Source organism: Mercenaria mercenaria, chromosome 13, assembly GCF_021730395.1.
Source record: "Mercenaria mercenaria strain notata chromosome 13, MADL_Memer_1, whole genome shotgun sequence".
Classification (NCBI taxonomy): Eukaryota; Metazoa; Mollusca; class Bivalvia; order Venerida; family Veneridae; genus Mercenaria; species Mercenaria mercenaria.
The window spans coordinates 4,163,856-4,191,142 of record NC_069373.1 but is presented as its reverse complement, the minus strand read 5'-3'; the positions used below and the strand labels follow the sequence as shown (position 1 = coordinate 4,191,142).

Sequence of the window (27,287 nt, the reverse complement as noted above, 5' to 3'; positions counted from 1 at the left end):
ATCGAAAACATAAAAAGGTATTATTGACAAGATACTTTACTGACGTTTTCTCTTCATTTAACAAGATAAATAACTTAAGACTGCACATAATTTGTAAAGAATGGCTTATATGTGACTTCTGTTTTATAGAATTTTGTCGACATAGCCAATTTTGTACGACAACGGTGTTTTGCAGCCGTAACGCCAATTGTGTGGTAAAATAACGACGCCAGTATAGGACACTTTTACCATGTAATCATCCGAAAAAGCTACTTCTGAATCTTTCTGACAACCGTTTAGGAACAACAAAATGCAATGTTTCTGTGTGTCGTGTGTTTGATTTGACAAATGTTGCAAATCACATTTAATTCTTTGCTGTCTAAAGCAAACAGTTACCTTCCAGCAGATATATCTAAACTTACATCTTCAATGAATTTTAAAACTAGTCCCTGTACACCAGAATCGGTCTAGTTTTCCTCTCAATAATATTGTCTGAATTTCATGTATTCATATTTGTGATACACATTAACAAATTAAATAAAACAAAAGAATCCTTAACTCTTGACGTTATTTATAAGTAATACTATCTCAGCCGTGCGCACACAAGCTTTTCTGTCAGCTCTGTTTGCTAGCTAGTGCAGGTATTGCCCGTATTGCAGGAAATGCACGTATTGCACGAACAAACAGATATGTGATTAAGCATGAACTGACTCAGTCATCGAAATTCAGCAATTAGTTTTACGACACAATCTGCGTTACGAGTTCAAAGGAACAAACTGGACATGTAATTCAGCTTTAAATATTACGAACCTTTGCTTGATGTGCGGTTTAATCATTTTATCCCATAGTGGCTGCTGACTGAAAACTAGTCAAAACCATACACGTTAAGGTAGTTCTGCATGTTCTATCAAATTATTGTGCTAAAATCTAGAATTGTACTGGACTTCTCAAACTTCGTGGTACTAATACACAACAAACGGTAAGTTAAAAGTTCATTTGGTATTTCGCTGCAAAGAACTGTATAAAAGAGTCTCTCAAGAAAGTTGTGTTCATCACATTCTTGATGGAAATTGATTGTCTGTCATATCGTTAAATAAGTGTATTAGTGTATGTATTCACATTTAAGATATTTACTAATGATTGAAGAGATCGGCAATTTTCGAGCTAAATATTTAAAATCATACCACATGCCAGCATTTTACTGGCATATCTAATTAAAAAAAATGTAAAAATGCCAGTTTTATCAACTAACATTAGAGTTGCTAGTCATGCATCGTATGGTAAACGTAACCAAAATTGTTGAAGAATTTCCACATCATGACTTCCTGTTATTTCAAACTTACAAAACTACCTTAAACTTAACTTTTTAATCACTGTCAATGTCTGTAAGCCACTTTACTTAACTTATACAAATTTGTCTGGTAAATCAATTATTACAAATTTACATTATGTTCTGTTAACAAACAAGATATAACTGTCTCGAAATTCACATATTACTTTAAAAAGCTGCCTTATTCATTGACGTGCAGTTCATCTATGTAGATTTGAAGAATGATTGTAAAGGAATTACTATATGTAATTATGTCATCCTCGTGTAGTATTGCACCATTTAGCATCTATTATTGACTAAACGGCATTAATGCTGCTTCTACAAAATAATCATTTTCTGAACGTTTTATTTTTCTTCTTTGTCAACCTAATCAGTAGTTTGCTTCAAATAAACTTTACCAGCTTAAATAAAAATTATACAAAACAAAACAGTTTTCTTCCGTTTAGTCTATAAAAGATCTCTTGTAAAGAAATAACTGCGTGGTTTCTTCTGAGTTGTAACTATTATGAAATCAAATATTTCATCAAACATATCTACACGTGATGCCCGCATATAAACGATGTTTTTATTTTATTTGTTCTATAGTTTATACTGCCTTATAATCCATAACTATACGGATAAATGTCTCTGAATGGACTGAATTCATCTGGAATACTTTCGTAGGCATCCATTTTGATTTCTGAGATTCCAGGCATGATATCATTGTAGCCATACCCGTTCGGCGATTTCATTTCTCCAGTATAAGCTTGGTTTCTTTTTCCAATAAACATAGGTCGGGTAGGTCCTCTTTTACCAATGAATAGCGGTGCTTCGAAACGTTTGGATGTTGAGCGTGGCTCACTGCGAGCGAACTGCAACGCGTCCAGTGCTGACAGTATAGTAGAAAGCGAATCTCGCCGACCAATGAACTCGGGTGCAACAAATCGTTTCTCCAGATAAGACGGTTGTGCACCTGATGACCTATAATCCGGTTGTATGCTGCTTTTCAAAGGAATATATGTACCCCATGCCCGTTTCAAACTTTCTTCGTTAGTGTCCGATAGAGAACGCTTTCTCCTTTTACTTCTGTCAGTGTTTCCTTGAGCTTCGTTCACTTCATCATTTGTATTTGAAACTGATCTTTTCTCCACATGATTGTTTTCATTTTTCATTTGATCTTCGTCTCTTTTCCCAACGAAAAATGGCTTATATCTTTTCTCTAGAAACGGTGTTGCTGGGGCAAACTTTTTGCCGACAAAGATTGGCTGAAAACGTTTCCCGATGAATTTTGGTGTGTACCGTTTCCCAATGAATTTCGGGGTGTACCGCTTTCCGATAAACTTTGGTGTGTAACGCTTGCCGACAAATCTTGGTGTATACCGCTTTCCTATGAATCTAGGTGTGTACCTTTTCCCAATAAACCTTGGTGTATACCGCTTTCCAATAAATTTAGGCTGGTATCTTTTTCCTACAAACATAGGACGGTACCGTTTTCCTACAAACCTGGGTTGATATCGTTTCTCCGTAGAAATGGTGTAATCCTGCCCATCATCGAATGTTCTATATCGTTTCCCTACAAAAGAGGGCACGTATCGTTTTTCATCCTGAGAGTCTAATAAAATGTCCTCATCTTCAGTTTTCTCATTTTGATATTCTTCGGTATTAGTAGTTTCAAAATTTCCTAGACCAGATTCAGTGAGCGAATCCTCGTTTATGTTTTCTGAATCTAAATCACTTAAATTTAAATCATCATAATATTCTAACAAATATTCTTCCAAGTCCTTTAAGGAGCTCAACTCTTTGCCTGTTGGATTGTCTAAATTTTCAACATTTACATTGTCAATTTCGGCATCTTCTGGATCTCGTTTTCCAACAAAACGTGGAACGTAGCGCCGCACAAGCAGTAATTTATCGGAACCTACGCCGCCGCTGCTGCCGCTGTCGCCGCTGATCGCTTGAGCGTTTGACCCTTCTGCTGCGCCTGTCAGCAAAAAGAGAAAAAGAGTTGGTTAGGAAGGTTACGCAGAGGGGTAATAAAAAGCAAGGGCGGTCTTTGTCTTGCTCTGTTAACTGTCGCCGCGAGAAAACGAGATATTACTAGCTCTGACATTACTACACATTTTGAGGTATGTATTAAAACAAATTGTCAAGCCTGTGTCATAATACTAGTGTTGCTAAATATCACAGCATCAGGACGGGAATAAATAACAAAATGTTATTACAGTAGAAATATATCGCTGGTATGAAAGGTCGTAGTATACGCATCGACAGGGCAGTGACAAATTACAGCTTACCATTGTTTGGATTTTCTTTCCATATTTTTATGTTTATTATTGATATTGATATATTTTACTATTACGAAATATATCTGCTATAATGGTTTATTAACCAAAGCGACACGTGTCCAGATATGTGTTTGATTTAGAATATGTCACCATTTAGTATTTGTGATGTCAAGTAAACACAATGAATCTGTGCGTTTTGGAAGTAATAAATACTCATGAAGTCTGTAAAACCGGTACATATGTTTCTAGGTGAAATGATTTAGTGAAGCAATGAAATTGTAACGTAAAAATGAAGCGAAGCTTCCCGTCTGACCATAATATATCAGCTTAAATAACATTCATTATTTTGGTGTCGTTTCAGCTATTGGTGACCCAAGAAAATCATTACCAGCATACAACGAATGTTATTCATGCTTAGGCAATTCACCTAGACTTCGTTTTTAAGTTCATCACAAGTTTAAATTTAAAGAATATCTGATGCGGGCGAACAATGAGTGGCAGAAATACATCACTTTCACAGACAGTTTCATTGTAAAGTGTTTACTTTATTATTCTTATCCAAAAATAAAGACTTCGGCTATAATAAGCCTTACATTATATATATATATGTGTTGTGCATGCGTATTTGAAACTGCTATCATTTTAAATAGTTTTGTAGACCTAAATGTATAAATGACTACATAGTTTCGTGCCGTCTGTGTTGTTTCATTTATTTCCTTTTTAACAAATTACCGGAAATCAGTTCGGATTTGACGTTTTTGTTATAAATACTTGCCTGAATATCGTTATGAAAGCTCGATAATTAGGATTATTATAAAGTTATTACAAATATATATTTGAATAAACTAAAATATCAAAAACTCTTGTGATACTACATAAAGTTGTTTTAAAACTGAGTAATGAATGGTTTCTTATGATCCTATTCTTATAGATAATTGAAGATACAAGCCAGTGCATTAGGCTTTTCGAATTTCTTGCAAAAAGCCCTTTCTTCTAGTATATTCGAATATGAAAATGTAGGCAACGACACCGGGTGAAGGGGGTGGGTGGGGGTAGATAATCATCGACAACGCAATATCAAGATTGATCGTTAACCTGTTTCCTCTGTCATTTAATGTGTTTCAAATATCCTTCAAAACGTGTTTAACTGTGTTCCTTTTAGTCTGATTCGCGGTTAAGCTAATGGCATGCAAGTTCAATAAATGTTCGTGCAAATTTATGTGCAAATTTATGTGTTGTTTTGTTGTGTTGCCTTCTACACTCATAGACATTTATAATCGGTCACCTATGATTTTCATATATTTCGTTAAGACTATGCTAAAAATAAAACAATAAAGTATACCACGCATGGTTGATTTAAGCCATTTTAATGGAAAATTACCCTCATGATTAAATAGCATATGGGAACAAAGGTGATCCGTGTGTTATCCAAGTTATCTCAATTACAACAGTGACCTATTATAAAAAATCTATGTGTGTACATGCAGCTGTTGGGTATGTATTATATCACTATTATAAGACAAACGTTAACGTTTACCTTTCAGAGCATGATGTATTAAGAATATAACCCATTCCTTTCTTAGACCGGAAACAGGCACGTGCTTTCGTAGGTAGAACCACCGGCAATAGCTTTAAGTAAGCCAACCGGATGGCTTCGTCAAATAAATTAATTCCACACCCTAAGCACGGTTTCAAATTCGAATTTAGCGATCCTAACCAGTAGGCCAAGTAGGTCCCACTAAAGCCAGACTATGATATTTTCATTAAACACATCTGTACACCACTGGAATACACAATATTTCTGAAAAAACTGTTGAGTCAGTTTTAAAGACACTGACTAGAAATTGTGCAAAATTTGTCCCCTTTGGCTAAACAGTAAAGTCTAAATATTTCCGTCTGTACAGACTTTTTCATACTGAGATAACATTATACTTAATATGATTCCATATTAGGAATACAAAATGCTGTTTTCTACATACAGTGATGGCAATACTTGTAAATGAGCTACAGTTATTTGACTTCATTTCCTTATATTAGAAAAACCTACATATAGCATTGACTTTATATATCCATGGAAGTATTTTGAACTTATGTTTTGTAAACAAGGTAGAATTTATATACTGAAGAGGTTGTTTTGTTGAAAATAGAAAGGTTAAGAACATGTTCATACTAGCATGATTTGTCGACATGAATTTTATTGTGTTCATTATAAATAGAAAGAAACAATATCGAAATTTACTTTATTAAGTTGTTTGGGTCACATTCATCTTATCTGGTATCTCCCACCTGAACAAACCATATGAAACATTCATATCGTATGTAATAATAGTGTTTGTTGTCAAAAGTATTAACATTACAGGAATATAACTGTTTAACTCGACCACATCATTTCTGAAACAAAAACATGTTTTCGCGCGCAAAAGGCAATTGAAAGTTTTTTGCATTACTAACTTATTCATTAATGCAGTATACGTGTCCTCCACGACTGCTTAACTTTGCTTTTTGATGTAAAATTTTTACAACAAGCGCATAATTGTGTGATTTAGCTATCTGGGCATGACACACATTCTTACCTTCTGTAGAATATTTTTCAGTTTATTTTCTACTCGTCTGATTTGCCTGTTAACATGCCTTCTAAGAACGTTATTCAATATTATACTTAATGAACGGCTTGTCCGTCTGTTGTAAAAAAAACAAAAGTCCGAAGGACCGAGGGCAATTAGTCTCAGCTATAGACCGACAGGCTATTCAATAAGTGATTTATTACACGACATCAGAAATAATTTTACTTTAGGTCAGAACAATTATAGACCTGTCATAATTCCAACTGTGAACAAACGACTCGTATAAAGAGTCATGTAATGGTATTCTAAATTAGTTCACATTATCATAATGATAGATAGGAAAGATTTTTAAAGTTTTGTTACGCACACGAATACATTTTTAATTCTACCAAATTACATTAGTGTTATCAACTCGGTATTTCAGAATCATTAAACTATACCGTTTCATTGGTCTACATACCTGAATTTTCAGCTGCTGCAATTGATGCTGTTAGAATAAGTGTCAGAGTAGATAGGATGATTGTGAGCATTTGTTCCATAACGCAAGACACGATCTAAAAATAGACATAAATATGCTATATGACACCTGACAAAATATAAATAGTAACTGTTTTACAGTAAGATTGAAGCTTCTAACATTAGTGTCACAGCAGATAGGCATATGCGTATTTGTTCCATTACGCAGCACACGATCTAAAAATAGATATAAATATGCTATATGACACCTGACAAAATATAAATAGTTACTGTTTTGCTTCAAACAAATAGTGTCACAGCAGACAGGCATATGTGCATTTGTTCCATTACGCAAAGCACGATCTAAAAATACAGAAATATGCCATAATGATACGTGAACCTGACAAGATATAGGCAGTAACAGTCGACTCGTGTCGATGTAGATAGGAAGGGATGTGAGTTTTATAACACACCATCTTAAATTATAGTACATGCAATACCGGACAAGATATAAATAGTAAAAGCCGGTTTGATGCTGCACTAATTCAAGGTTAGACAGGAATAGAAGCTTTTATTCCATTTTATGAAATACAGTATAAATATAGATATAAACGTGCCATGATGCATCTATTAAGATTTAAATAATACCCGACAATCTGATGCTATTTCGTTATATTCAATGTTAGTTTAGAACGAAATCTAACAATATATTTTTTACAGTGTGAGAAACTATGTCAATGTAAATGTAGATAGCCAAGATAGGAATATGCCATGTACACTGTACATAATGTGAAGATGACACAATTGTTTTTATTACACCTGCCAAGATATAAACAGAAAGATAGAGTGTTATATTCCTATACTTTGTTCTAATGGTCTTATTTTGCTGTACAAAAAAAAATTTCTCACCTCTCAAGCAATTATTGTCCTAATAAAATAGTATTAGATCTATTATGTGATTTTAAACAATTCACAGCATGAATTCCGTCTCCTATTTCTTCCTGAATGCATCTCTAGCTGGACAGTTAGATTTTATATTTCACAAGATTGTAAGCATTTGGAGAGGATTTTATTCATTTATATCTCTGATAAATTTCATTTGATTTAAACATACACGTAAACTGTGTTGTAACAATCCGATTCAAGCCTTTGTTACCTTCTGATTTTGTTGCTATTTTGTATTTACCCATAATTGGTTGTTTAATTTAACGACCAAAGCAGAAACCCGCATCAAACGAATAAATTAAAGTAGCGCTTTAGAGATTGTACTGTACTTGTTTCCTATGCAGACACTCATTCACTTAGCTGTAACATAATAATCGCTAGAGCGTGATTACACAGTAAACATTTCTATTAACACCATTCCAAATACGCAGAAAAAGGTACTCAAACATATATTAAATAAAACCGTTGGAATTGCTTTTTGATCAAATTTGCAACATTGTGATATTTTTCGCACATTTGAGTTGTCAATAGGTCTCATTAGTCTAGAGAAAGTGGTTCATTTAATAAAGAACTCGGCGAGATTTACGTTTTAAATCAAGTCCCTATAGGTCGTAGGGATACAGCTATTATATTGCCGTTTAGTCTTTCTCCTTCAACTATTGATTCCAATTCGTCAAAGGAAATCAAATTGGCTGGTGAATATTTGGACATTATCGGTAGATGGCTCATTGCTCTATCATAATTATACCAAATAAACACCCCGCGGTCGTTTACGTAAAACCAAGAGAACATGCAATAGTTTTAAACATAATTATGTAATCCACAAAATATGCCAATAAAAAAGGAGTGTATACTACTTGTCAAACCATTTTGTGTTCAACAAAATGGACGTTATAAATTTTGGTAATATCAATACATTAATGACAGACAGAAATATCTCTATTTTTCATCGGCTGTAAAAGTCGTACAGCCGTTAAGAAATATACATTTAATAAATAATTCACCAAAAGATATCTTTAAAGTCTAAAAGCAACAGCTCTTAGGTAAAATATATCGCACGGAAAGCAGGCTTGATTTTCTACGCATTTAGACTCTGGATATATTTCAAAAAAAAAATTAAACAACTGATATTATATATATATATTGCAGTCAAATTAATTTGAAAGCTGATTTTGTCCTGTTTACAACTATAGAGAAAATTATCCCCGCCCGTCGTTGCCATCTTTTACAACGAAACAGAATGTATACAAGGAACCTGGTATAAGTTAAATTTTGAAAAAATGCTCCGATTTTTATAAAAAGATTTTTATTGTGGTTGCCATGACAACCAGAATTCTGCATGGATGGCCTAGGTTTCAATGGAACTTCATAAGAAAATTTATGTGAAATGGTTTCAACTGACCAGATGTTTTAGGAGAAAATATTCTTTAATTAAACATTGCATGACAAACGGACATACGACGGACGGTCAACGAACATTTAACGATATTAAAAGCTCGTACTCAGGTGAGCTTAAAGAATAATCACAGAAAATGTCTGATCTATATATATTTACTAATTGTACGAAAATATATATTTCATTCAGTTGTATCTAAATATGTCAAGAAACTACCAGTTCCATTTACTTAAACCCTCAGAAAAGATATCAGCCTTTAAATTACATACCCCGTCTTGAATAAAAGAAGTCAATATTGTTTAAAAGCTAGTGTCCATTGGTCATAAGCCGAAGCAATAAGGATATCGAACGATCTGTTATTTAAGGTATTTTGTCAGAACGGGTAATAATACAAAACTATTAATAAAGACAGATTTATAGTCTGTAAGAATATCTTGATGGTGTATAGCGTTTTACAGACAAGGAAATAAATCTAATGTTTCATCAAAGTCCATTGGTGCTTGTAATTTCTTTCAATGAATTACGAGCTTTACTCCAGCGCCTCTTGTCAGCGATTGTGCGATATTTATAAGCGTGCGTTTTTGACAAACCACACAGAGTCTAATGATGGATTCGTATCCGGGAGGCCATGGGGTTTTATCCGTTTGCATATTTCACTTTCGCAAACTACGGCAATTACTTCACGAAAATCTTGGCATGAGTCTTGACGAAGGTCTCAAGTTTTCTACTATTAGCAAATTAATGAAACATACTAAATGATATTCTCAACGTTTCGTTGTATTGGGAAACAATAAGAAACAAATAATTATACTCTTTGTTCGTGATTATTCATTTCTCAGAATGGCTTAAGTTTCATGTTTCAAATAAAGATAAAAGTAAGTTAATGTTAACGTCCAGATGGGATAACGAGTTGATAAAAATACGATATTTTGATGGCAAATTAATACTAGAACTCCAGTAAAATATTAAGTCTCAGTGCTACTCATTTCTGCTAAAGAGGAAATTTATATGTACTTTCATTCCACTTAGGTTTAAAAAATATTTACGTTTTAATACAAACAAAATAAACACTAGAATTAAATATTTGTTAAAATCTATGCAAAATAAAAAAAGATTTTGAATTTATTCTAAAATGCGCTTTAAATATTCGTTTTGTGTGTTTTATAGAGATATCTGTCACATAGTGAAAGTATTTACCTATGTGTGGAACAACAGAACTAGTGATCATTTAAATATTAATTTTAGTCTTTACAGAATTGAGAACATTTAACTGGTTGTAAATGTCTTTTCAGAATATGTATGCGAATGCAATAAAGCAGCCAATTTATACAAGACCGGGAATATGTCTGATCTTTGCCTCTCGTGCAGACATGTCAGGAAAAGACTGAATAAAGTCGACATTCCTCTGGGATGCATCAGCCTAGAAGCCAATTATTTTCTTTTTATTTTCTTTAATCGTAGTCAGTTGTTAAGGACACACTAAGCAGTTGTGGGATGCTTTGCTTTAACTTGTTTTTCCTTCATATTTCCGAATAAAAATACTCGCTAGTGATATATAAAATGAAGGGGAAACATTAAGATATACCATGGTACTATTTCAATAAGATTTGATGAATCAAGGACTAAACTTCCTTTGTTTTGATGCAAACAAACCGGACTTCCTCATTCTACAAATCCATCTTTTAACTGATTCACGCTACATTGTCCACGTCATTTACAAATAATTAGGCCTCTTGACCAAAACTGACAATTAAAATCCATTTTATTTACCTGGGGAACGTCTTACATATAATACGGGCTACATCATTGCAATAAAACTCAACTTATCGCTCCCTCTAGAGCCGCCTTGGATGAGCCCAATATTACTATTCAGATTCATTAAATAAAATGCTAAGCTAACGGTCAATAAATGTATAGTTTGACTGTTTTATCTGAAAGATATAATGTAAACACTTGTCAGTTGTTAACTGTTTATCCTGAAATAATATTCAATAAAGGTTTTATATTTTAACTTTGGCATCTGAGAAAGAAATGTGTAATGTGTTTGAATCCACCAATTCATAACGTTTTCATGCAAGTTGACTTCCGAGATATTCAGTACCGAACCCATTTCATTACTATTAGTTTACCTATTTACTTAAAAGGAACAGTACACTGAATAATTTTTGCGTTTGACCAGTGTGACTGGCGGATATTAGGTTAACGTGTATACGATTACGAACCTAAATTCTAAGGAACACGATAAATTCTTTACTATCAACGATACAAGCGATAAGAAACCTTTCAGTCTAACACAGCAGATTTCATAAATGGTAATACTTTATATCAGACGTTGGAAATGAACAATGTTTAGAAATTAAAATGTGTCTGAAACTCCTATTATCATCGAAAAGAATTACCTTGAAAAATAATTTGATGCCTTACATACCTAAAACAAGAAACCATCCTTAGTCTATAGCTTTCCGTCTATGGGGAAAACTGAAGGAGGGTGGGTTTTGTAATGTGAAATTGTGACAAATGCTAACTTTTGTGCAGATTCCCTCTAGTGCTTTTTCATTAAGGATCTTTTCTTAGCTTATAAAAGGATATGAGAAGTGACACGGTACCGATATGTTAAGAAGCCCTACAGGTGCAGATTCAATTATGTTTCCGTCTGTTGAGAATCTCACTAGACTTGCGTTTGACAGCTCACTCTATCCATTTCATTTTTCTTCAGTAATTTATCGAAATATAGCGGTGAATTATATACATTCTACTGATAGTTTCACAGCCATATTTTCAAATATGATATGATTAACACGGGTGTACACTCACATGCGGAAGAGCACGGAATTTTTACAATCAAATATTCATTTAAGTAATGAATGAATTTAAGAATAACACTTAATATATGCCCCTGTATATGAAAATGTAAATGCAATCTTTATAACTTTTACTTTGAATACATTGTCAATACATTAAAGGCAAAAATGAGTGAAATCCGGCTGAAATTTCTTTAAGCGCTATTTTACTTAATGAATGCCCTTTTCATCTTCATAAACTGTGGTCAGAATGCCAGATGTGGCTTTCCAGAAATCATGCATGTAATGTTTTGTATATAAAACATTGTAGTTTTGAATATAGTGCTAACGACGTGGTAATATTTTCGATGCCTAATTTTAATGGTTCTATCTCGGACGCGAATACACATGTTTTCGAAGGCTGCATACATGTACACTTAGAGAAATGTAATTGCAAAGGAAACAATCTAAAAAAATCTTTTTTTAATCTTTATCATTTACATCACAGCTAGAGATTTATCATAATTATATCGAATCATCTGTCATAAATAAACCTTATCTAAACACATGCTCCATTCGAATATGTGAACAGGAGACATTTCAAAAATTGGTAAAGTTACACTGACACTAATCTTAAATCTGTACACGACTTCTACAGAGCGAGACAGTCATTATTCGTTCGAAGAATAAAATTGTTTCTGACGTTAATATCAGAATTTAAAGCTAATTGATAATTGCATTTTGACATGCCCTCTTCTAAAAGCATGAAGCTGTATATTCGGCCATTTTTATATAGCCTGAATAAGTGTCTAGTACAGGAGAAAATAAAACCATATAAGTATTAAGATTGCCTCTTCTTGATGTCAACTTGGGCTTCAACAAAAGCCGAGCAAACAGGATCAGAATGGAGTTGTAATACACTAAGTACAGATGGTAAAAGTCATTACTACAAGGGTGACAAAATAAATAAAAAAACTTAATCTTAAATATAGTCAATGTCCATCTTTCACAAAATATTTTAACTTTAGTTACTTATATTAAACGTGGTAAATCTTCATCAAATTTATTAACTTTAATAAATAAATATATGAATTAATTGTGTATCGGGAGCTACAGTTATAATTCATTTCGTACTGTAGCAGTGTTAATATGTTTTTAAAGTAGTGTACATTTTACCAAGTTTAGCTATGCATTAAGCTGTATTACGTATATACTGATTTACACCTAAATTCATTCAAGTATGAAATTTGGGTCTAGTTTATCATTATAGATTTTTATATGTAGGTTTACGAAAAGCTAGATTTAAATATTGAAAAATAAATAAACAAAATTCAATAAAAAATATAACATCCGTCTGTAGTAACATTCACAAATTTAAATTAAACGATATTTTATACAGCGTGCGTAAAAATGTAAAATAAAATAAAATTGTTAAGCCTCATACACCGTGTTTACTTCAAAAGGCAAAGCTGCATGTACATAGAATCACGTGGTCAAGTTAATACCAACAAAAGAGATATATTTGGAAATGCAAGATGCAGTTCTAATTTTCATTTTATCTTTTCTTTTAATCCAAGTCTCTTTCCTCTTAAAAAATATCCTATATATCCATATTATAAAGAAGAGCGATGGTCTAGTGGTTAAGGTTTCGGCCGCATGCATGTTTTTATTTACGCACTTACCAATCTAATAACGAATAGACTCCAAGAACGTGTCCAGTGAAATAAAGTAATTGTCTCAATGCAAACAATTCACATCAACCCACAAGACGTCTGATCTGAGGAAACATGAATTTCAGGTTCATATGCAGATGTAAAAGATATTTGTTTATGATATCATACGTCATAATTCGTCATTTTTGGCTTTTCTACTTATAATTCGTGATTATATATGGGCAGGAATATTTTTGTTAGAATCCCCTCTACAATATTGTCCTTTGTAAAATGAGCCTAATAGTTAAGACATATAATTAATACATCATACGCAGAAGCACTGAACGACTAAATTATATTTGTCTGTCTCTTTTCTACTATCTATATTTGCTTGGGTATAATTATCTTATTTCAGGCTCGCCTCATCATCACATACAGGTTAACAAAAAAAAAAAAAAAAATACAATCCATAAAGAAACTCATTATCTTTCCTGCAAACTGAATTTAGGATCAGATGTTATTCACCGTTTATCATTATTCAAACTCATCTTTTTGAAATTAATTTTTCTGTTACTTTATAGTAATATTTACTTTTGTATCTTGGATTCTGCGTTTAGACCTTTGTATCGTGGATTCTACTTTTAGACTTTTATCACTTAATAGCAAGTATGGTTCACGTGGTTTGATGACACAAATGTAATCGAGTTGAAAATTTAATGTTGAAGCACTTATTAATAAAACATCTGTGAAGGTTTACTGAATTAAAAACTTATTTGTTGATACCAACTCAAAATCGCAGCTGAATAAATGAAAAATAAAACAATAAGACTTTATAAACATCAGTAGGACAATTCTAACCTTTACCCTGTTAAATTACTAAAATGGACTGGTCCATCATTCAATTTGGGCCGTATTATTATTATTATTCAAAGGGGTGTTCACTGAAAATTTACTGACTGAATAGCGAACACTGCAGACCATGATCAGCAGGCTGATCTTGGTCTGCAATTGTCGCAAAGGCAAACTCACTTGCCGCCAGCAGGCTAAAGATTAATATTGTATTTCTTAAATAGTCATTGGCAATGACAGTTTGGCAATAAGAGTTTTTAACTTGTGTGTCTTTATTATTTTATTTTCTTATTTTAAATTCAGTTTTGAAGTATCATAAAATTGTAGTGCTTTTTTTTTTTCCGTTTATTTAATTCCATCAAAATTCCTTTCCCGCTAAAGATTTGAACATATTATGTTGCATTTTAAAGTTTTATTTTTATCACTGTTACCTTTTCCTGTGTTAAAAAGATATTTGTTCTAGCAAATGTTATTGTTATAGAAGACATGCATATTGCTCAAAAGATAATAAATATATATCGACGAATAAATTAATAGGATATACAGTACCAGTACTCCTCTAATTTCACTTACTATATGTCCAAATTGATTTTGTTTGTTCGAAAATATATAGCAAAAGGGACGATGTTAATTTTGAAATTGTCAACTTTCCCCATCTTGATGGAGATGTCCCTCGAGCAACATCATACGGTGTCTATAATTCACAGCTTATTCGTTTTGCAAGAGCCTGCTCAAAGATAGATGATTTTAATGACAGAAATCTTCATATCACCAAGAAATTGTTACAACAAGGTTACCGTTATCATAAGTTACGGAATGCTTTTAGTAAATTTTACTACAGATCGTCGGAACTGTTAGAAAAATACAATACGACACTTAAAAGCACTTTTAAAACTTGGACTTACTCACCCGGAATACTACGGAGATGTAGTTTATAAAATTCGGAAAATTAAACATACCCCTTATTTTAATCAAATAGTTGTAAAATTGGTTAAAAAGTTTAACAAAAGAGGATACGATGCGAAAATCGTGAAGCACAGTGCATGTTTAGTGACTGACCCCTCTACACTTAATTGCTACACTTTTCTATTTGATGGTGCGATGACTAATAAAGTGTAGGACTCCATGATGCTTTTTTCCTAAATCCTACATACAACGGACGGAGGGAGTTGATTTTTGTCTTACAGTTTTCTTAGTCGTGCCCTTAAAAGTTAGGCTCTTGTTGCTCAGACTTCAGACAAGTTGTTGAGTACACTGGTGTAAATATACCTTAAATTTACCTTAATTTTATGTTTTGCTTTATTTATCTGTTATTTTTGCACTAATGTTAGAGCCTTTCTCAGCGGGGATTTTATTTACATTGTGTTGTTTAACTTGTTGAAAATAGGGTAAGTGCGAGGTTGGCATGCCCTAAACGCGTTTAAACCCCCAGTTTCCTTTATATAGGTTACTGACCGTTCCAAGGCGGTGCCCCTATTTTCAACTGGTTGTTTTGTCTGTCTTGTATTGTCTGTTGCGTATGTTTTCTTGTTTGTTGGAAGCGTTTTTCCTCCGCCTCACTCCCTTTATTGCTGGTTCCTTTCCCTTGCATTTACGCTACTTTTGGATCCCCTCCCCCTTTACGTTTAGTAAGTTTTCGTGGCTCCCCTTTGTTTTGGCAGCCCAATCCTAAGACGGTACTTGATTGTTTTTTCCTACTTGTGCGGGTGCGTTTGTATGCTTGTGAGTCTATAACGGTGCCCTACTGTTTTCTTATGTGTTGCTTGTTCGTTTTTCTATGTTATTCAGTTGATCGCAGTTGTTTGTTTATCTTTGGTACTTGAGTGTCTGTGCTATTGTGGATACGTTGCAGTGCGACTGTTTTTAAAGAACATGGCATTCCCTTGTATATTCGTCCTTGTTCAACTCCCCCTTCGTGTTCCTCCCCCTCCCCACCCCCGCCCCACAACCGACCCCATTTCGCCCTTTACCATTTTTTCCTTCCCCTTCATCAATATTGAGCATGAAATAATATGTACTTGTTGGATGTTTGAAGCAACCAATCTGAAATATTTTTTCATTACAGCTTCTTTTTGTTGATGGCATACTATGCATATGCGTGGCTCTGGGGCTGTGTGTTTTGTTTGTTTTTTTTTTGTTTTTTTTTTTTTTTTTTTTTTTTTGTTTTGTTTTTTGGTGCTCTGTGCTTCAGAGAAATCTACCCTTACCTATTATCTTTTGATCTTACCATTAAATTGATTTTACCCAAAACCTATGAAAAGCTTGTCAAACGCGCTTTCAGGAATTGGACGCAAAAAGAATGGTATAATATGAATCATGGAAGGATCGCTTTAATGCAGATCCCGTGTATGATCATTTCAAAATGTTCAAAACTGACACAAAAAAACTCAAGTGGATGAAAAATATACCATAGCAAATGTGTTAACAATGTCCATAGATTTAACAGAAGTCTTTTGTGTTAACTGTGATATTCCATCCGTTGATTATCTGTCTCATGTTATAACACAATTTTCAATTAGTGTTGTAATTATCACTTAATTAGTTTAAATGCTGATCGACAATTGTGACATAGTATCAAACCTTTAAATGAAAAAAAAGTCAAACCGTTGAGACACATGTTTGAAAACGAGGCCGAGTATTCGCATGAAGGAAATGTCACATTCTTACGGCTTTCTTATAACTCCATTACAGACTGTTTGATTTTGGTATCAAAGAAATTAGAATTGTAAGCTAATATCCGTAAAGAAAAATGAAGAAGAAGCAAATGACATGTAAGAACAGTAGAACATGTAACATGAATACGTAGTTTACATTCTTAATAAATGATAAAGCTGTTCATATGAATGTATTTTACTGCAATTTCATCATAATTGTAAAAACTACCTTTACAGTTTGATATACATGCATTTATGATGTTATTCATAATTGTAATAGACAGGTTAAAGTAACAGAATAATTTTACATAGATATAGTATAAAACATAAAATATATATTTAAGCACAGAGGAATAATACAAAAACGTTGATGTTTTGTACACTAAGAAAGGACAAAAAGATGAAAGAAAAACATATTAAAGTTTTTGATTTGGAAATTAGAAAGGAAAACCCTTTCCATTTCGTCTTAGGTGTTACGTGCTTCAAGAGATTCTACTATAATGGCTATCGTATCTAAAGTAACTTTGTTGCAAATTTGTACTTACAATTATAAGATTTGCAAAACACCATGCAAGTTTAAATGAGACTGCTTACAAAATTGCTTTCGTATGAAAAGGTTATTTATCATTTCTGTTTCAATTTTAATTAAGTCAAACAGTCTTCAACCTAATTCATCTTCTAATTCAAGATTTACATTCTTAAGTGCTATAAAATGTCCCACACAGAAATGTAATGTGAGTTACGCGTATTGCTGCCTTATAAACAGATAAACGATAGAGCATTTCTATGTTTTTACAAATTCGATAAACAAGGTTTTAGATGGATTATTGTTACAGAATGGCATGCAATATATCGTGAATTGTTTTGTAAAATTCATGTTTCCGTTCGCGAACACATATATGTTTTTGTAAAGCGTCATATCTGCAAACAAACGGATTGGTTGAATAGATAATGAAAGCATGGAAGGGACGCGTCTTGTGTAAAATTCTTTCACCCATTTTGCTACATGTCGTATTAATAAATATCTACGATCTCGAAAGCTGAAAAGTCATTTTACTTGAATATTTACAGCATAACAGATAGCTTGGGGAAGGAATTGATGAATGACATTTTTACAATGCTTGCGATTTGCTTTATATCAAACATCATAGAAGTAATACGTATGTATGCATTAGGTTCGACATTGATAACGGTTTGTATATGAATTGACAGTGCTATTTCAAGCGCGTTCATCGGATTGCTTTTTAATGATTCTTTTATCAGGCGTAAAAGCTTTTAAAGGCATTAAATTGTAACTATTTGGATACCATTTCTTATTCAAATAAATATTGAAAGAGTATTCTTGATTAATACATGCATTAAGGTAGATGTAAATAAAGGTTTGTGTATTAATGATCAATACGGTTTAACGCGCATTTTTTAAAAATTATTTACTGGTTTAAAGAGTATGTGTTTAATCATGATACAATAAGTTTGGGTTTGAATATTGTTTTGAACTAATTTAAGATATTTGTTACCTAGCTGATAATAAACTGTGTTACCTAGGTGATAATAAACTGAATATGAATACATATGAGTCACTGAGAAACAATAAAGATTGTCCTAGATATTTAACTCTATCACTACTGGATGCAAATACCATTAAATATGGTTTAAAACCCTGTAAAATATCCATTAAAATAGGAAAAACCGTTAATTAACCCCATCAATTTTTGCATCACTTTATTTAACAGGTTTCACAATATTAATGGGTTACATATTAAAATACCATCAAAACACCCATTTTTAACCATGAATCATGCCATTAAAAATTTAGTTTGGTAGCTAAAATAGTTAATGGCTTTGAAAAAATAGTGAAATTCTGTATTTTTTTTTATTTTAACAGGATTATTCATGGCCCTTAAATTTGATTTAATACCCATTAAATGTTCAGGCTGTGTACGATTTCATTTAAGAGTAAACTTAATGGCCCTTAACAGCAATGTAATGCCCATTAAATCCTAAATTATGTAAAGTGTGATTCGTATATATTTTCTTTTTGGTTTTTGGCTTGCTCTCCTATTGAATGCTTATAATTCCAGTCTCATATTGTTCTAAAATGGACTTTAATTACAATAAATACATACTACGCACACATCATCTATAATATATCATGATGTTATATTTATTTGCATTGAAGTTATTTCTCCTTGATGCAGTTACGCAATTTTTTTTCAAATGTTTGGCAAATTGTGTTCCTACAAAAATCGGATTTATTTCAATGAAAGTCGGATGAAAACGTATTAATTTATTTGATAACATCAATCTACAATGTTTTGGTAAGGGCAAATACTTATTGATGCATGCCACTTTTTCTGTTCTTTGTTTTTCTTGTCCAAATAATCAGCATTTGTATAAGAAAATGGGTGGGGTAAGGAATTTACATTATAAATTGTGTTCAGACTAGTTTAGATTTTCAAATTCTTGAGTAGAAACTAAGGTTTATAGAGAAGTGAACAGTACACATAATTGTGGAGATTTACAGTCTGATTTAAATTCATTTGGGGCATAGGCAGATCAATCTCTTCTTTGTTTCAATGAATCAAAGAGTGTGGTACGCTTAACTGGAGATAGGAGAAGCTACTTGTGATGCAATCCCTCAAACATTTGCTCTTAACTGTACAGTGCATGTATGTGAGCACAAAATACTGAAGTAGAGCTAAATCGTGATTGCCCATTGTGCGCTGACATTGTCATCAACAGTTGCTTTTTTAATACACCTGATGCCTAATGTCTGTACCAATAAAAACTTGGTCAGAATGTTTGTCAATATTATAATGTTGAATAGTTAAAACTACCCACATGGTCACTTAATCTATAAAACCGGTACCTGTAAATCCTTCTCAGTACAACTCAATACAATACAATATCCATTTATTTTCTCATTTCATATGAACATATGACAGAATAAGGACACAATATAACAAATGTTTGTACGAGACTGTTACATCACATGTGTTTACATTACAAAATAATAAGAGAAAAAAGAAGAAACAAATATTCTTCTAGCATTTTACAAAACAGTACATATGTATAGATACTATTACATGTGTAGTAATACGTAGTTTAAATCAATACGGCAAATATTAATATGAAGTTGATTATCTTAAGATGTCTTATTCTGAAGGCAAATTTTCATGGCCCTTAATTTCATATACAATTAAAATATTATAAACCCATTAAAATTGAATCTGACATATTTAATCCGACCATTCATCAATTTTTTAATAATTAACGGCCATTAACAGAGTATTAAAAAAATTAATGGTCCCATTAGTTCTTACTAATTAATGGGAAATTAAGGGGTAATTTTTTAATGGCACATTAATTTCATGCCAATTAAAATTTTTCATGGAGTTTTAAAGAGCCTGTTAACTTATTTTATTGGTTTATTTTAAGCAGCTTTTCATGGCCATCAAAGTCATTTTTAATGTATGGCATTAAAACTATGGTCATGAAAATCCCATTAAATAGTAAGAAGTAATGGGTGAATTTTAATGGTGACCTGTTAAAACTCTGTTAAAAACCTTTGAAAAAATTAAGGCCAATTTCATGACCCGTTTAATGGCATGTGCATCCAGTAGTGTATTCAAAGTAGTTTTACATTTTAAAGGATATGTTTAAAAAACAAATATCATTTACGTTTTTGGTTTGTACTTTTCATTTTATTGTCACAATGCATATGCTGCTTTCGGGGAAAATAGCATGAACAAAGTTTGCCTACAGGTATGACGGTAGTAATTCGCAGAATGTGCATCCATGGTACACGCGAATATAGTCATAGTCCATTTTAGTACAAAGTGTCGTTATCCCGGGTAGTAAAAGGCATTCAATATAATGTGTTTTGATCCTTGGCTGTAAAAAAGAATGTCAAGCAACTTTATATTCTCCCAAGATTGTGCTGAAATTAACCGAAAGTGAAAATAGGTATTTCCTGATGTCTGCCTAGGCAATATTAGCATTTAAACATCTGTCTCAATCACCAGACAAACGTTTCCTTGCATTTCGGTCAACCCTATATTTTAGTGGGGTTTTTTATTGCCAGCAGGTAGACCTTCCAGACAGTGGGTAGCCCTGCAAGATCCTAAAGGTTGGACATGCTGACGAAAAGATGTTATACGTTGTTATTTTTATAGAAAAAAAATAGAGGAGACGTTTGTAATTTGTAAGCTATAGAAACATATTCTGCTTTATTTGCTGTCGTTTTGTAAGGTGTTATTGATAATCTTTATCAAAATTTGTTTAAAAACGTTTTGCATTTGTCTTGTATTTATGTAAAACTTCTTTCAGTGTCAATTAATACTGACCATTAATTTAGAAATGTTTTAACGGTTTTAGACTTCCCCCATTTGAATTAAGACATTTATCTTTTGTTAGGTCTTTTAACATTTTGAGAAGTGGGTTCAAAACGATTAAGCCTTATCGCAAAAAGACGGTACAATTAAATAGAATAAAAATAAAAAATGATATTCGTTTTCATTCTATTCGTTATCATCATGCAGTGTTTAATTTGTTGATTGTGTTTTTTTGTTGTTGTTTTTTTTTCTCAAGAATATCAGCTCAGAATATCAGCTCGTAATGCACGATCGCTCATTGTCTTTTAAGCTTGAATGGCAGTGACGCTGACTGGCTTTGAATGATCATTGAAGTTAATGCGGTCTAATATCACATAGCAGCATGCAATATGATATCAGCAAAATGCTAAGTCAGCGGGATCATTCTAAGCTACACGTATTCTTATTGTTAACTTTATCTTTCCATTTTCCTGACCAAAGAATTAAATCATTTCGCTTGAATAATCTTTGTAGCATGAATACACTAGCGTTATTTGAGAGCAACTTTCAAGTGGGTTCGTATATCTGACTGGCATATTGGAATAAATATTTTCCTTCATTGAATTGCTAAAGAAAGTGTACAAAGATTGTTGATTTTTTCATTGTATATTTGTTTGATTTGGAGATATGATTTACATTAAATAACATGTATAATGTTGTCACGAGCAATTATATCTTCACTACAGTTTGTTTTCAAAACACCGACGTACTATATTCTAAATTGCATGCGTTTTGATGATGTTTTTAAAAGCCGTTGAGACGCCAAACGTATGACGTGACGTCTTGCGCAGCTAGAGATTACACGCGAACTTAAAATAGTTTCTTCTAAAACGAGATTACTGTCATTCTTAAATTGCAAATGATTCCGTTTGGAGTGTGGATACAAAATATATAGAAGCTGTAGAAGTTTTTCGGCGACGCCGTCTGAATTCGTTTTCGTTACTTATGCCACGTGACTTCAGTTTGCAAATCAAACTACTTGATAACGCATTATAGATAATTTATCAAAATGGAAGATTTATGCAACACTCTGTCTGATTGGACGAGAGTGTCAATTTCTTTCACTCTGTTGATTGTGCTACGCTGAGTGAAATGTAGACAAAGCGTTTATCCTAAACGACGCTGTTCACAGTTTTAAAGCTAACTTTGGCTGAGCATATTTAGCAAGAATATTGATATATCTCAAAATGATAAGTAAGTTTAATAAATAAGATAAACACCTGTTCAAATACCAAAATATATCAAATTAAAGAAAGAGCTGAATACGGTCTGCGTATCACATGAATAAGGTTGTGATACGAGTCTTTTATGTAGGGAAGTGCTTTTTAAAAGATTTTCCTTGTTACAATTGTCGTCTGTATATGAAAAGGTTTCTTGCTTTTGTGACTTATTCAGATTGCATATTAAAATGAGTACTTGTTTGCTTTGATAAATTTGTTATAAATTATTTAACTGATTTATTATATATGAATATTTTTCTTTAGTATGATATGCAAATATTGAACTCAGTTGAAATCTGTTTCATTATATATATGCTATATAATGACTGAATCTCATTACACTGAAATGAAGGTACACTGCATACAGTTTATCTATGTGATATGACTACGGTCTAACTTTGCTTATGAAACAGAAATATTGAAATAATTACAATTGTATTGTTTGCTTGACCTTCACTTTTTATAGGTGTGACGTCATTGTCCAAAGATTCATGAATAGCGAATATGCATTTGTTAAAGCGGGATCAGTTGGCCTATTTTAGAAATAAATAAAAATAATAAAAAAATCCTTTAATTGATTTTTTTCTCATGTATTCTAATCAAACTTGATTTGTAGCATCTTTATTAGGCCCGCAGCCAACTTTGTTCAGCTGGGACATTTGACCCCTTTTAGGGGCTGCTAGAGCTAAAACTAGAAATGCCTTTATACAGCGTCTCATTAACAGCTTGGTGGATCTTTATCATACTTGGTCTGGAGCATCATTATAAGGTCCTCTTCCAAATTTATTTATATAGGAACTTGGGCCCTATTAGGGACCACTATAGCTAAAAGTAGATATGCCTTTCTTCGCATTAACCACTAAAATGTAATGGATTTTTATCAAACTCGATTTGTAACAATATCGTAGGTCTCCTGCTATTTTGTTACAAATGGGGATAGGGACCAATTTAGCTAAAAATATTAACACGTTTAATGACCTCTTCTCATGAACCGCTTCATGAATCTTCATCAAACTACTGCTGTAATTATTCGTCTAAGGATAAACGAAACAAAATTGCAACCTTAGAAACCTTTGCGAAAAATTAAAAGAGAACCATTTAAATTGTTAAAGTGCGGTGTTTGGTTTTGCAATTTGAAAAATGTTAGATAAAAGATGAATGTTAGATGAAAAATTCATAAACTTCTTTCCTTATTACAATTCGCCGACCATCATTTTTAAAGATAATTCTTGTTTAATTTATATTTTTATAAGTAATCGGTCTTTATGCATATTTTTTTTTTCTTATGTGTAGTTCCACATCTGTGAAATTAAAATATCGCATAACTCCAGTGTATGAAAAATTGAAATTCTCTTAATATATTTCATCGTTGTCTTTCAACAAAGCGATGAAAACAATCAAGATCCGTTCGTGAAGACCTTCAATAACAACGGATTCATTATTCCGTTTTCACTGATACCTAAGACATTTTGTAATCATGTTGCCGTTATTATCTTCTTTATATATCGGCTGGAAACGCAATGCTGAGGCAGTATTTGTGAATTAAACTCGTGATGTTTATATGCCCCATGATTGTATTAAAAAATTGTAAGCAATGAATGTCTAGGTATTGTGTTTCTTGCACTTGCAATTGTAGATTATAAAGATAAAAGATTGTCGGAGATTACTTGAAGCAATATATATGTCTTCTACACAGTTTAAAATAGAAGTAGAATTCTGTTATAAATAAAGCAGCCTAAAACTTATCATTTTCATGTATCAAACTTCTAAGAGCCCTATCCTTGAAATGATGTGAAAGCATCTAGATGTGAATGACATAAAACAGTTTTTGGCTTTGGACAGACGGACAGACTTGAATTCTATGTTTGTTTATATAAATAACGGGACATATTTTGAAAGTGGTATAAGCAAGTATTTCTTTACAGCAGTACATGTAATTGTGTTTCAGTAAAGTCAGATGCAAGAAATGCTGATGCAAGTCTTAATCGCAAAAAAACAAGAATGTAAAAAGTATTTTTTAAACTATAAGTCATCGATATTACCAAGTTCAATGCAGACCTACATAAAAAGGTGCAGTGGAACGCTTCCAAGATGAGAGTGGTTCAAATAAGTTTAAAGCATTCAAAACATACAAACTAAAATGAATTTGTATGAAATAAACGAATGTGATTTATTTTATTACTGTATCAACATGTATTGTGACTTTTTCCCCTCTTGTACCTCAGCATATTTAAGTATATATCATTTTCAACTGTATCATTTACATAACGTTGTGATATTACGTGTTTTTCATGTAAACTGAATGGCAACTTTAGAAATTACCAAGGAGCCGACAATGCTATTACATGAAATTCAGACAGATTGGTGGGAAGATAACAAGAAGTAAAAAGACATAACCAGACAAGTAGATATTTTCGCATACAAATGGTAACATTTTTCTCCTTGTTGTCCCAACAGGCAATGTCCAAAGAATCACGTTTAAAATCATTGCAATCTGTCTCATATGAGATAAATTGCACCCTAAACTCGATTGCCGGTTTACAGAACAAGCTGTAATTGGTTGCCACTTGAGCGATGGCTCTCTAGCAATATTGTTAAAGTAACGCCAGCCTGTTCCACTAGCGTGTCGCCCTGGCAATCTCGTGGCTAATTGACCAAAATGAATATAATTATAGACATTATTGACGTTATTAATGCCCCACAAACTGTCTAATTCCTCTTTATTCGAAAGGTGGCGCTGTTGAATTACGCCGTGGCGCTGTTAAACAATAACCAACATGTTTCGGTACATTTATTTTACGCGAAATATTTTATATCATCATTATGTTATTTAAATCATTAGGTTCATCGACAGTAATTTTAGTACTTGTATGCTATAAAAGTATTTTTTATAATATTTAAAATTGCACTCAAAAAATCAATGTTGAATGAAAAATAGTTCTAAAACTTAATCATTCAAGTCGCAAAATATGAAACAAGACTGTGTGGGCTTGCCTCAGTAGCAATACCTAAACTTTGGAAAACAAAATAAGTTTTGAATGTAGCACGACAGAAACAATTTAGCTAAAACATTTCAGAGCATTTCGATGGTTTTTTTTCAATAAAAGATTGCATTTGTATTCAAACTGATGTTTCCATAGGAAAGGTGTTTGCTACACGTTTCTACGTTTTCTCTACTTTCATTTATTAATTAACCGTACTCATTCGAATGCATGCAACACACTGTACATTGACGCAATGGCTTTGTTCAGTGTGATTGTACTTTCTAATGCTTTTGATTGTGTACACTGATGGCTTGACTCTTTTCAGTGTTGTTGTGCTTCCTAATCCTTTCTGGTTAGGATCTCCATTCAAGGTATCCATAGCTTGTGCTAGGGAAAAGGTATGAGAGAAGGGAGCTGGGTGCGTGAGGGGTATGAAGGGGCACAATAAGTTATGAGTTATGCTTAAAGGACCTTTCAATAAAATTTATTATTTGATAAATCTAGTTAAAGGTATTCACAATTTGTTCTTGTAACAGACCTTCCATGTTATTTCTGTAATTTTGAAGAAAAAGACGTAAATCACTTTTAAACAAACATAATGTCATACTGATGATGAATTAAACGTATTATTCAATAGTTTTTTCTCTAAAGGAGAGAAAATTGATCAATCGATCTTTTGACCATCTACCGTTGTTACTGTTGAATTATTTGGTCTTCATTACATTCCACAGCATTCTAAATAGTTTTTATGTTCAAGCCTTTAAATAAATTCTGCGTTTAAGTATATTTGACCTATACATTAGTTATATTGCTCTGTCCTTTACATGTGTCTTTTAATGGTCACATTTAATAGTTATACAATGAAAGAAATGTTTATTTTTCTGGTATTATGCATAATAAAACTACGGTAACATTCTTAAGCAAAACCAATGACCCCACCCCGTCATAATATGTTTACATTGCATTTGTACAAATGACCTTTGTATAAATTTATATGCACGTATAATGTAATCTACAAAACGCCGTTTCGCTAAAACAATAAAGTGCAAAAGTCGAAGGCATGTTTCGCATTCTGTCCCAAATATATGGTAAATTTAGATTTAAAAGAAAACAGGAATAGCTGCGCGTTGTAAAATTTTCCTGATATACTGCCAACATCACAGTGTAGCAAAAAATAGATTCCTCTGGATTTTTTGAGAATTTATACAGATGCTCAGAGAATAAAATGAAAAAGTAAAACAAAAATTTTAAATACAAGCATCTTCCTTTTCAAAGCCAGTTTCAACAAAATCTGTGAAAAGATCCTTTAGAAGCATAAAACGCAACCAAGTAATAAAATAGCAGACTCGGTTTGATAGAGTCTGTTCATGAGAGGTAATGAAATATGCAACACCTCTCATGTCTCCTAGCACTCGCTCAACATAACCAAAGATCAAGAAAATGTTGAGACTTTTTACAGACATTAAACGGCCTGAAAATGAAGATACTCTGATTAGTCGGCTTAAAATCAGAAGGTAGTCTTTTCGGTTAAATTAGGTTTGTGTTAATGTAATTAATTCAACAGAGAAATGAGCCTATAATTAATTTAGCAAAGACGAAGACGTAATTGTTTATATTATTTCTCCTATTTTTCTTGGTTCTGTATAAATAATTGAAAAGTTTAAGTTGTTCTTCTGTGATATACGCTTAATTATCTGAACATTCAGATTGGAATTTAATCGATACAGTATGTGTAAAATTTTAAAAATACATCTTGGAGCGGAACTGTTGTCATTTACATTAACATGGATTTTAAATATTATTGATATATTTTTAAACAATAATTAGTAAGCCCTTTGCTT

The 27,287-nt window shown here is 32.5% G+C and overlaps 1 protein-coding gene across 1 annotated transcript in view; it reads right to left on the bottom strand.

Moving 5' to 3' along the window:
* Positions 1–1,331: 1,331 nt before the first annotated feature.
* Positions 1,332–27,287, bottom strand: part of LOC123530036 (MIP-related peptides-like) — a 56,257-nt gene continuing 30,301 nt past the window's right edge. The window contains exons 2-3 of the mRNA XM_045310722.2: positions 6,598–6,691; positions 1,332–3,269 (exon numbers count right to left, since the gene is read on the bottom strand). Of these exons, the coding sequence (XP_045166657.1) occupies positions 1,906–3,269; positions 6,598–6,676 (1,443 nt within the window). The 5' untranslated portion in view covers positions 6,677–6,691 and the 3' untranslated portion in view covers positions 1,332–1,905. The remainder of the gene's footprint in view (positions 3,270–6,597; positions 6,692–27,287) is intronic.